Genomic DNA, 12,446 nt, shown 5'->3' with positions numbered 1-12,446 from the left:
TAACCGAGAATCTGCAGATCAACCCACTCCCCGGGCCGGTGCTAAGGTCCTCCTGAGCAAAGGAATACTCCGGGGATCACCGTCTCAACACACTACACCACGACAAATGCCTCTCTCCCGTGTAGTTCGTTAGCAACAAGGGGTACGCGGCGAGCTCTTACCCCGCTCAGGAGATGTGGACCATCATCACCTCGTTCAGTCCATCTCCCACTGTCTCTAGCTCAGATTGATCATGGCCCATCATGATTGTGCTCTTGGTATGGTCTATATAAGGAAGGCGAGGTACCCGTCTCTCCTACTCACCATCCACACTCATCATCTTCTCAATCCACAGTTATCACCGAAAATTCTCGTTCACTGAACAACATGAAGTCTGTCGCAGCATCCACTCTTCTCTGCTTTGCAGCAGGGGCAGTTGCTCAAGTCAGTCCACAATGTGCTTTTACCATTGATTGTACCATGCTTATAAGTTGTTGAACAGAGGGCCACATTTGTTCCACGAAGCCCTCAGGAGGTTAATTCTTCCTACTCCATTATCATTGCACCATGTTTACAAATCCTCGGTTAGTCGGTCATTGTCATTCCTCGCGGACAATTCCGAGGTCAGGTCAGTTTGCATCTGCTCTGTTGTTTCATGAATTTGAGAAGCTAATCAATGGTAGACCGTGACCATTGCGGCTCGTGAGCCTCAGACCATGGTTAGTATACATACTCTTGCCACTGCACTACGCTGACAATGGGATGGATAGACTCTGCTCCCTCGGGAGCCTCAGAGCATAGTTAGTATTTTTGCTCTCTCATTACTGCAGTGTACTCACAGCTTGGCTAGATTAGAACCCTGGACCGCCGTGAGCCTCAGAGCATGGTTAGTATACATATACATACTCTTGTCACTGCACAGCGCTAACAATAGGATAAAAAGACTCTGCTCCCTCGCGAGCCTCAGAGCATGGTTAGTGTCCTCAATTCTATCACTGAACTGTACTAACAATGACATAATAGACTATTCTTCCTCGTGAGCCTCAAACTGTCGTTAGTATTAGCACTATTATATTATTACCGCCCCATACTAACAAGTTAATTAGACCGTCAACCTAGACCGTCGTGAGCCCCAGAGCATGGTTGGTATCCTTAAGTCTATCACTGCACTGTACTAACAATGACATAATAGACTATTCTTCCTCGTGAGCCTCAAACTGTCGTTAGTATTAGCACTATTATATTATTACCGCCCCATACTAACAAGTTAATTAGACCGTCAACCTAGACCGTCGTGAGCCCCAGAGCATGGTTGGTATCCTTAAGTCTATCACTGCACTGTACTGACAGTATGATATTAGACTATTTTCCCTCGTGAGCCTCAGAGCATGGTTAGTATTAGCACGTTTATCTCATTATACCGTCCTATGCTAACAAGTTAATTAGACGATCAACCTGGACCGTCGTGAGCCCCAACAGTCTACAATTATCCAACAGCCTGCAACTACCCAACAGCAACCGCCCGTCACACGCCGCTCGCCCCAACAGCCTGCAACTACCCAACAACAGCAACCGCCCGTCACACGCCGCTCGCCCCAACAGCCTGAAACTACCCAACAACAGCAACCGCCCGTCACAGGCCGCTCGCCCCAGCAACCCGTCACTACCCAATGAGCCAACACTCGCCGCGCCGCCCAAATCGAGGTCCTTGAGGGCCCCTCCGGCCCCTCCGAGGGACCCGGAGCACCTGGTGCGGTAAGTTTATGAAATCCTGTTCTTTCACAGTTGATCCGGAGTGATGTACTGACACCAGAACAGCCCGCTGGCGACTAAAAGTCTTTCCTTTGTGAGAATATAAATTGGTGAATGATGGTGAAGTTTCGTTTGTCTGAGTCGGAAGGGAGTTTGGCTACTGTCTTTCAACAAGACAAGGATTTATGGCGAACACAGTCTGTACTTGTAAACAAATATGTCACTCTTTACCAAAACTTTTGTCCCACTTGGTTCTTGGATGTGCTACTTCCTTGTCTGCAGCGGCCTTTTTCTTTACTGTTGATAGCGCTTGCAGTATCCGACGGTGAGGAGGGCCCAAATGCAGTGTGTAATGTGATCATATTGTCCTAGTCTAGGGGGATGGGAGCTATCTATGGGCAAGTACCACCAAGAGGCTAAGCCCATTCAAGAGTCACACGTGACTGAGGTATTCATGACACAGCAGCGCTGGTGTGACCCTAACCCTAAGCAGTAGGAGTATCACTGAAGATTAACATCAGGTTGGTTAAGTTATGTCCGAGGATTTAAACATACCTCAGTTTGGCCTTTGTGTCAAAGCTGAACAGCTTGAAATTTCAAGCCATGGATGAGTACATGCGGTACTCACCAACCCATCCAAACAACCCCAAAACCCCAGCGTACCTACCAACAACACACCCTCATGTCCAACAAACGTATCCCCCTCCCCTAAACCCACCCCACGCAACCCCCCCTACCTCAGAACGCCCCAAATCCCCCGATCCAAACCTCCCTCGACGAATAACGAATAAGCGCTTTGTTCCCCCTCTGCCTCGGCGCCGACAAACCACCGCATCGAAGCCCCAGCAAAAAGCCTAGAACCCGGAGATTTCGCCACTCGTCCCGACCACTTATTCCAGACGGGGGTAACGTGATCCACCACCGAGCGCCCACCCCCACCGAGCGCCCACTAACACCAAAATTACTAAATTTTCAACACAAAATTTCTTAACAACTATAGCACCTATTAATAACGCGCTTGTAGTAATTAAATCCTTAACTCTTAGAGAAGATTTTATATACTTAGAAATAGTAGAAAAGTATAGTTACTTATAGTTAACCTTATCTAGATACTACTAGAAAATTTAGTAGGTATATACTACTACTCTACTAAATAGTTAAATACTTAATACTATATAAGAAAGTAAGCTTATAAAGTATATTAAAGAGCTTTATAAATAAGGATTACCCCCTATATAAACTATTATTTAAAATTTTATAACTAAAATATTAAGGAATTTAATAGATAAAAATTAGGTATAGTGCTTTATTAACTACTATAATATTAATCTTATCTCCTATTAAGCTACTAGGCTTAATTATAACTACTTTAAAGCTAATTCTACCTTTAAGTATAGCTTATACTTTAAGCTTTTATACTAAAAAATAAAGTAATATAATATTAAGAGTTAGTATATCTATAATATAAATAAGAAGGGTTTTCTTATTAGAGTACTATTAAAAACTAAATATATATTTAATAAGAGTGCCTATAAGTAGAGAAAGATTAGAGCTATACTCTAGGATAGTAATAAGGAGTAAATTACTACTATAGCTTATATATACACTAATAGTACTACTCTTACCTTTATGTGAAGGACTTAGGCTTATGCCTAAGCCTAGGTCTAAACAAGACGGACTAAGTCTAACACTACTACTAAGCGAACACACTAGACACCTATAAACAGGCGTGGAGGGCTTATCTCTCCTTTAAGATACTAAATACTATTATTAATACTTATTATATTCTCCCTTAAGGCTAGTCTATAATATTTTAGTATCTTCTTCTAAATATACTATAATAGTAATAAGAGATAGACGCGCTAGATATTTAGAATAACTAGGTGCAACCTAATATAGTAGAAAGGCTAATATAATAGGTCTATAGTTTAATAGAATAATAGGCTTAAGACTCTGCTATAATAGCTATACTACGTTAATAGAACAAGGAAATACGCAATTAGATTCTATCCTAACCCTCCTCTAAGCCCGCTAGGTTTAATAATATACTGCCTCTGCCCTCTCCTACCTTATATTATAAACCTTTCCTAGTTAGCTTGCTATATAATAGCACTAAGGTAAACTTCTTCTTCTAGTAAATAACTATAGAGTTTAAACTACGTGCAGATAAGGTCTTTATTAGGGATAAAGAGGCAAGGTTTATATATATTTAGTCCTAGTTATTACCTATAGTCTAGCGCGCTATAGCACTATACTTTAAGGATAGTGCACGTAAGCGTTAGGATATAAGTAGGTTTCTTAACTACCTAGTATTCTATTATAGTAACTATTATAGGCAGGAGCGCGCCTAAGTTATATTAGAACACTTATATTAAGGCTAAAATTAGCCTTTTATAAAGTTCTTTATAAATTTTATATAGCTTCTTATATAGTTAGGAGGTTTATACTAGGATAATAAATAGAAGCTTTTATAACTTTAGCAATCTCTTAATAGTTATATACGCTTAGTTTCCCTTAATAGGGGAGTCTCTAGGATAAACTATAACATAGCTATAGAGGAATATAAGATAATTATAGTAGATATTAAAATAGCCTCTCTAGAACTAGGTTTTCTTTAGGCTAGCAAGTCTAAGGAACCCTAGTAGAAGTCTACCTTAGATTAGGATAGCAATATAAATATAGTAGAAGTAGTAGCCTTATTAAGTATACCTACTAAACTACTAATATTACGTCCTAACTAGATCCTACAGGACCTATTTAATACACAGAAACTAGCAAAGGTCTATACCTAGTATAGATAGGGTAGTTATTTTATACGTGTATATCCTAATACCCTATTACTATAACTAGTAGGTGTTAAGATAGTTATAGTATTAGTAAGTGGCCCTAATTTAGGAAACTAGCTACCTCTAACCCTAGGCTAAGTTAGGGGTATAAGGAGGATACTATAATAGAGGAATTATTAATAGTAGAGGCTATTAAGTGTCCCCTAGATATTAAGGCAGGGTTAAATAATCCTCCCTTCTTTATTCCCCTCCTCCTAGGTAGAGTAGAGAACGTGTAAGCAATAGTTAATTTAGGGTGCTAGTGTTTTAGTGCAGTTAAGGAAAAGTTAGCAAGATAGATTAGTAGGACCTTTATTAATATTCCCCTGTAACCCTTATAATATACCTAGGGAATTACTAAGGGTATAAGAATTATATAGTTAGTAGTATTAGACTATAATTTAGATAGTTAGTGGTCTTAGCTTTTAGCTTATATAGTACCTTATCTTTCCTATTAACTAATACTAGGTAGACTATAGCTTTGTAGAGAGGGCGTTATTATAGATATTCTATAAGGCGAGTTAATAATTAGGAAGGCAGGAAATATAGTAGTACAAGAGAGTGGGAGACGCCTATATCCTACCTGTATCTCTATTATCTTAGGTTTAGTTATAGCAGGGTTGCTAAATTAAGAACTCTAATAGGAAGATATATAGGTATAAATTTTTATAATAAATATACTAGATATATTATAAGTAATATATAACTTATGCCTAATAAAATATCTAGGAAGTATTAATAAGGGAAGTCCTATTAATATACACACTATCTATATTACTAGTAATATAGTTTCCTATAAACCTAAGTATAAAACTAGAAAGACAAAGTTGCTACTAGAACTTTAAGAGTTTAAGGACCTGTTTAATAAAGAGTTAGTAAGCAGTTTGCTACCTTATTAAGGTAGTATAGATTACTATGTTTAGTTAATAACTCTCCTAGATAGAACCTAGCCTAACCCCCTATAGGGTCCCCTATACCCTATATTATATAACTAATTACTAGAACTAAGAATATAACTTACTAGATTAATAGACAAGGGCTAGATCTAAGCAAGCTCTTCTATAGCTAGAGCTCTAGTATTGCTAGTAAAGAAGCTATTAGGTAGTTAGCGCCTTTATATAGATTACTAGATACTTAATAGTATAATAATATTAGACTAATACCTACTACTACTTATTAAGGAAACTTTATATATACTATCTAGTATAAATTAGTTTATAAAAGTAGATATTTACGCTACCTTTTATAAAGTTAGAATAGTAGAAGGTTATAAGTCCTTAATAGCTTTCTATACCTAGTTTAGGTTATATAAATAGTTAGTATATCTATTTAGGCTTAGTAGTACACTATCTACTTTCTAATAATATATTAATACTACGCTTATAGAGTTACTTAGATTATATATAATAGCCTACCTTAATAATATCCTAATTTATTTAGGAGGAAACTAGTTTAACTATATAGAAAAAGTAAAGCGTGTACTTACGCTATTAAAAGAAGTAGGACTATACCTAGACTTAGAGAAATATACTTTTAGTGTTAAGGAGGTACGCTACCTAGGCTATATTGTTAAGGTAGGTAAATTACTTAGACCTAACCCTAAAAAGCTTAGGGTAGTATAGGAATAGGAATCCCCTAGGAATATAAGAGAGGTAAGAAGTTTTCTAGGTTTTACTAACTTCTACCGCGATTTTATTATAAAGTTTTCTAAAGTAGTAGCACCTTTAAACTAACTAACTAGGAAGAATACCCTATTCTAATAGGGAGAGGAAGAATAAAGTGTATTTAATACGCTAAAAAAGGCATTTATATTAGGACTAGTATTAATATAATAGGACCTAGCTAAAGAAATATTATTAGAAGTAGACTACTTAGAATACGCTCTTAGGGGTTGCTTATCGCAAAAAGTTAGGGGCGTCTAGCACCTAGTTACTTACTACTCTATAGTACTAACGCTAGAGAGATAAAACTATACTATATATAACAAGGAATTACTTGCTATTATTAAGTGTCTTAAAAGTTAGTTAGTAGAGTTATAGAGCGTTTATAAGCTATTTATAATATTTATAGACTATAAAAACCTAGAGTACTTTACTAGCCTTTAAAGCTTAAGCAAGTAATAGTGCTACTAGGTAGAGGAACTTTTAAAATATTAGTATATCCTATAGTATAGACCTAGCTATCTTATAGGATAACCTAATACCTTAAGTAGATAACTATAAGATTTAAACTCCTCTAAAGCAATACTATAGTTAGTAATGCGCCCTAAATTAATTTAGGTTGTAGTGTTAGAAGTAGAGGAGGCGTCTAAGTTACTAAAGGGCGCTAGCCTCTTTACTAACCTACATATATAGACACTATAGGACAAAGCAGTACTAGAAGATAAGATATACTAAGTATATCTTAATACAGTTTAGAAAGGCGCTAGGTCTTTTCTAGTTTTAGCTAATATAAAGTAATAGATTAGGGACTATATAATTAGCGCATATAGCACTTTGCTCTAGAGGGGTGTTATTTAGTTACTAATATAGGAACCCCTTATAACTACTATTATATAGCAAGCATATAAATTAGGTTTAGTAGGACACCTAGGAAAGAATATAATATTTTAAATACTGCGCTACAACTATTATTAGGATAGAATATTAGGAGACGTTGCGTAGTATGTTTAAAACTGCTATTATTATAGTGCTTATATCTCCTAGAAGCGCTAATAGGGCCTGTTGTAACCTATACTAGTCGCGTTACAATACTGGTCCTAAATATCTATGGATTTTATGGTTAACCTACCTGCAAAAGATATGTTTAGCTTAAAGTAACAGTCTCTATAATAGCTAATTATTGTGCAAGGACCTTCTAGGATAACTAGTAGTAGTTCTAGGGCTTCCTATCCTCTATTATTACTAACTAAGGCTTAGACTAGTTAGGATCCTTCTAGATAACATTATACTAGATAATAAAGATAAACTAGTTACTATCTACTACATACCACCCCTAGACAGATAGCGGGATAGAGCGGGCAAACTAAGAAGTGCAGGTAGTGCTGCGCATAATAGTATACTTTAAGCAGACTAACTAGCCTAACTACCTTCTAGCCTGCTAACTTATACTTAATAATAGGGACTCTAGTATAACTAGTATTAGCCTAAATCTACTTTTAAATAGGTATACTATAGACACGCTATAAAAGATAATATTACTACTAGTAAAGCCTAAGAATCCTTATAGAGAGGCTGTAGCGTTCTTATTATACCTATAGAGGGGTGTAGAGCTAGCGCAAGCTACTATTATATTCTAATAGCAATAATAATAGGAAGTAATAAACTACTCCTAACGCCTAGCTAAAAAGTTTCTAAAAGGTAATATAGTTTAGTTTATAATATATAATATAAAGATAAACTAACTAAGTAAAAAGTTTAACTAGCTATAGGTAAAGTATAAAGTAATATAAGTTCCTACTCTACTTATAGTAGTATTAGACTTACTAGGGAGCTTATATAAGACTATGCATGTAGATCTGCTAGAGAGAGCTGCTAATAACCTGCTACTAAGCTAGAAGCTTTAGGACTTATAACTAGGTCTAATAGTTACTCTAGAAAATAAAGATATAACGCTAGATAAATAGGAAGTAGAAGAGATCCTTTATATAAAGAATATAAGAGGAAAAGGAAAGTGTTAAGTCCTAGTAAAATAGAAGGGGTATATTAATCTAATATAGCACCTACTAGAGGTAGTATAGAATACTAAGGCTCTAGATAGGTTTAAGAAATAGTATAGGGATACTATATATAATAATAGCCTAATATATATAAAAACTAGGAAGTAAGGGCAAAAGGAAACTAGAATAATAACTTAGACCTTAGTTATAATTAAGAAGTAGAAAGGTATTAGAGAAATCTTTTAATTATCCTTATAACACTCTAAGTAAGTGCCCTACTACTAAAGTTTTATAATATAGCTAATAATTAGGTAGTAGTATTTATACTATTACTATCTATAACTAACCCCCCTTTAGCCCCCCCTAAACTATTATTTATATTATTCTAACGCCTCTATATCTCTTAGTAATAGTAGTAACGCTTACGCGCGTTATAGGTAGGGGACAACTTAGTTAACAAGTACAAGCAGTAGCAATAGTAGCAGCAGGAGGAGGGTAGTGCTTTAATAGCTTACTAACACGCAGCACCCTAGGCCTAAAGAAAATAAACGTTAGAATAGATATAAAGGAAATAAGGGAAATTTAATACTAATAATAAGAGTCTTAATACCTTAGGTAGTACGCTTAGTAGCGCTCTTAAGCCTATTAATATAAAGGTTAGTTTAGGCCTAGGTCTTGTTTATACACTAGTTAATACGCTAGAAGGTAATACTAGTAGTAGTAGTAAGCTATATTATATTATTATTACTATAACTACTATATAAGGGCGTAATAGTAGACTAAAGTAGAAATACTAGAGCACTAGTAGTAGATAGAATAATAGTATTAAGCTAATACTAATTATAGGCGCGTAAGTGTGTAGTAGGGGCAAGTAGAGTAATAGTATTATTAGTTTAAGCCCTTAATATAAGATCCTTAAAATAATAGTAGAGCTAGTAAAACTATAGTATAAACTAGTAATAGGTGCCTTTAATAGGTTTCCCTATAAAAGTGCCTAGGGTCCCCTTCTTTATAATATAAAGGTAATCCTCCTAGTAACTATAATAAAACTAAAGCTAGTTATAGAGGGCTTAGTAAACGTTAGGGTTATTAGTAAGGATAGCTTCTAACTAAGTGTAAGTCTTATAGCTATAATAATAGGACTTGTATAAGTGCCCTAGATATAGTTAGAACTTGCTATAAAGAAAATAAAAATTAAGGGGAACTTACTACTACCCTCCTAATAGTTATACTTGCTAAAAAGACAAAGCTAGTTAATATACTAATTATAGGGAAGCAGCTTTATAAAGCTACTATTATACTCCTTATTATCTAAGTTACTAGAAATAATAAAGCTGCTAAGTAGCTGTGTTTAGGGAGACGTGTGCTAAGCAAAGTTAGTGTAGGAAATATAGGGAGAATATTAGAAGTACGCACCTTATCTTAGTAGGCCTAGCGCAGGGTCTAACCGCCCTATAGTAGATCCCTACTACTAGCACTAGTAGTAGCAGATAGAGATATAATAGGGGCTATATAGGGTAGATTAATAGAAAAAGAGTAGAGATAAGACTAATTAGTTAGGAAAATCTACTATATAACAAAGTAAGTTTAGGAAATTTATAGTAGGGTAGGATAGCTATATTAGAACTTTTATAGTAGGGTACTAAAATAAGCTTATAGATGCTACACGCGCGTACTACTTAATATATAGGCCTGTTATAAATTAGGAAGGAATATAAAGATATAATAATAAAACTAAAAAATATAGTAATAAAGCCTAATATAGACTATAGAGGATAAAGATATAACCCTAGACCCCTAGAAAGACAATTTCACGATAGTTTGTGGGGGAAGGTTAGGGGTATGTGAAGGACTTAGGCTTATACCCAAGCCTAGGTCTAAACAAGATAGACTAAGTCTAACACTACTACTAAGCGAACACACTAGACACCTATAAAAAGGCGTAGAGGGCTTATCTCTCCTTTAAGATACTAAATACTATTATTAACGCTTATTGCATTCTCCCTTAAGGCTAGTCTATAACACTTTACTCTTATTTATTAGTCTTAATCTAGAGCTTTATAAGATACCTAGTTATAAAATTTTAACCTATTATAATACTAAGCTTTCTTTATAAGATTACTAAGTAGGTAGATAAGCTATACCTTAGGGGTATCCTAGCTTAAGGAGGTGTTTAATTATAAGATAAAAGCTAAAGCTTATACTTTATACTAGCTCCTTATTCTTAATAGCTATAGATCTTATATAATAATAAAGTTTATTAAGTACTATAATAAATATAAGATCCTACTTATAATATATCCCCCTTATAGCACTTATACCCTTTAGCTACTTAATATTATAGTATTTACTCCCTTTATAGCTTTATATAAAGCTTAACTATCTAGTTTTCTAGATAGCTTCTAAGGGCTTATAAGTATTACTAAAAGGGATTTCTACTAGTTATTTAATACTATATAGAGTAATACCTTTAAGGAAAAGCTAATATTAATAGCTTTTAAAGTAATAGGTATCTTACTACTTAACCCTAATATTATTCTTTTAAGGTTTAAAGCACCTATAAATAATAGTAACTAGCCTTCTTTAAGTAATAGTATAACCTTAATATTAAGTATAAGTAATTAAAGAAAGATAGAGTAGTTACTTTATAATACTATAATTAATATCTATAATAAATAGTTAAAGAAGCTTAGCTAGATAATCTATACTATATTAGTAAGAAATACTCTACTTAACTATAAAAATAAACACCTAAGGGCTACCCTAGCTAATAAGAAGAAGTATAGGAAGCGTAATAAACCTCTATTATTACCCCCTAATAATAATTATAGTAGTAGTGCTTAATTTATTTTACTATTAAAGGTAAAGTAAGTGTTTAAGCTCTAGAAGTAAAAGAACCTTAAAGAATAGGAGCTATAATACTAAAAAAGTAAGGTAATTAAGCTTTATAAGTAATAGAAGCTTACTAAAGCTTAATTTATAGAAAAGTGTTACCTAAATTAAATAATTACTAAGAAGAAGTAAGAGGAGAAAGCTACTTAAAAAGCTACTATATATAATAAGTAGAAAACTACTAAGTAACTAGAAAAGTAACTCTAAAATAATATTAAAATATCCTAAATAGATAAGAGGTAAATCCTTAAGCCTCCTACTATTATACTAGCTAAGGTAGTTAATAAGGAGCTAGTAGAAGAGGATATAGTAGTAGAGGTAACTTTATAGCGTAAGCGCCTAATTAGACCCCCTAAAAAGCTACTTATATAATCTAAAATATTTAATCTACTCTAATAGATCTAATAATCGCGACTCTAAGAAATCTTATAATAATAGCTATTATAGGTGGCGCAATATCCTTATTTAGTGGGTGGAGGATTTTGGTGTTGGTGGGCGCTCGGTGGGGGTGGGCGCTCGGTGGTGGATCACGTTACCGATATAGTTTTACACAGTAGTCATACCTTGGGGATGCCGGGCGCAATATGTGCTGAGTCAGGGGTGGGGCGATGGGATCGCGCTGGAGAGGATAGATGATGCAAATACAGGACTGTGCAGTGTTGACCTGGATGGTGGGTCGGGGCAAGGGGGAATTGCGTTGTGGGTGGTGTGTGTGCACGGAGAGCAGGGGTGGACCTTGTGTGTGGGTTTTTGCTTGGTATATATAGTGTATGTACTAGAGGTACTCGATCCGAGGGCTAGATTATGCAAGAACTGGGGGTACCTGGGATGGGGTTGGAGATTTTTTTTGGCTGCTTTCTTTTAACAGAACTAGAGGAAATATTTTTGCAGGGAGGGAGGGCTACGTTGGGGATTTTTTTTAATGTAAGTCATTGCCGGTTGTTGGCGGGTTCAAGAGGCATACGTATTTCGTGGCGACTTGGACTTGGGGATAGGCAAGGGTATCATGTTTGGACAACTGCGGAACATGTTCATGGATTATGAGGGAGAGGAGAGCCAAAATTGGGCTGATGGGGGGAGAGACGCGATTTTTTTCTACTGTTAGTGATTCAATTGATGGCAAGGTCGCATGGCAGGAAAACATGCACATCGTCAAATTTTGAGTAAATTTTTCCTGGAGAGGTAGGTAGTATGTCTACGCATTCACCATCAACCTTGCATATGCCCGAAAGATCCTATGCATCACAGACTGCTCGAAGCACCGTGGACATGGCCATGCGTTGATGGGACGTGACCCAGAGGTATGGGCGCGCCAACATATAAACAGCGAAACCCTCTGA

At 35.6% G+C, this 12,446-nt stretch overlaps 1 protein-coding gene across 1 annotated transcript; it reads left to right on the top strand.

Moving 5' to 3' along the window:
* Positions 1 to 366: 366 nt before the first annotated feature.
* On the top strand, positions 367 to 1,653 carry IAQ61_002357 (uncharacterized protein; the record flags this gene model as incomplete). Its single annotated transcript, XM_066095516.1, has 11 exons — positions 367 to 423; positions 569 to 607; positions 663 to 698; positions 830 to 865; positions 923 to 952; positions 1,003 to 1,032; positions 1,086 to 1,121; positions 1,172 to 1,201; positions 1,255 to 1,290; positions 1,341 to 1,370; positions 1,426 to 1,653. The coding sequence occupies 11 exons, from the start codon at positions 367 to 369 to the stop codon at positions 1,651 to 1,653; spliced, it is 588 nt and encodes a 195-aa protein (XP_065954352.1).
* Between the last annotated feature and the right edge of the window lie 10,793 nt (positions 1,654 to 12,446).

Source organism: Plenodomus lingam (genome assembly GCF_022343315.1).
Source record: "Plenodomus lingam strain CAN1 chromosome Unknown contig_14, whole genome shotgun sequence".
Taxonomy (NCBI): Eukaryota; Fungi; Ascomycota; class Dothideomycetes; order Pleosporales; family Leptosphaeriaceae; genus Plenodomus; species Plenodomus lingam.
This window is presented reverse-complemented; position numbering and strand designations above follow the sequence as displayed.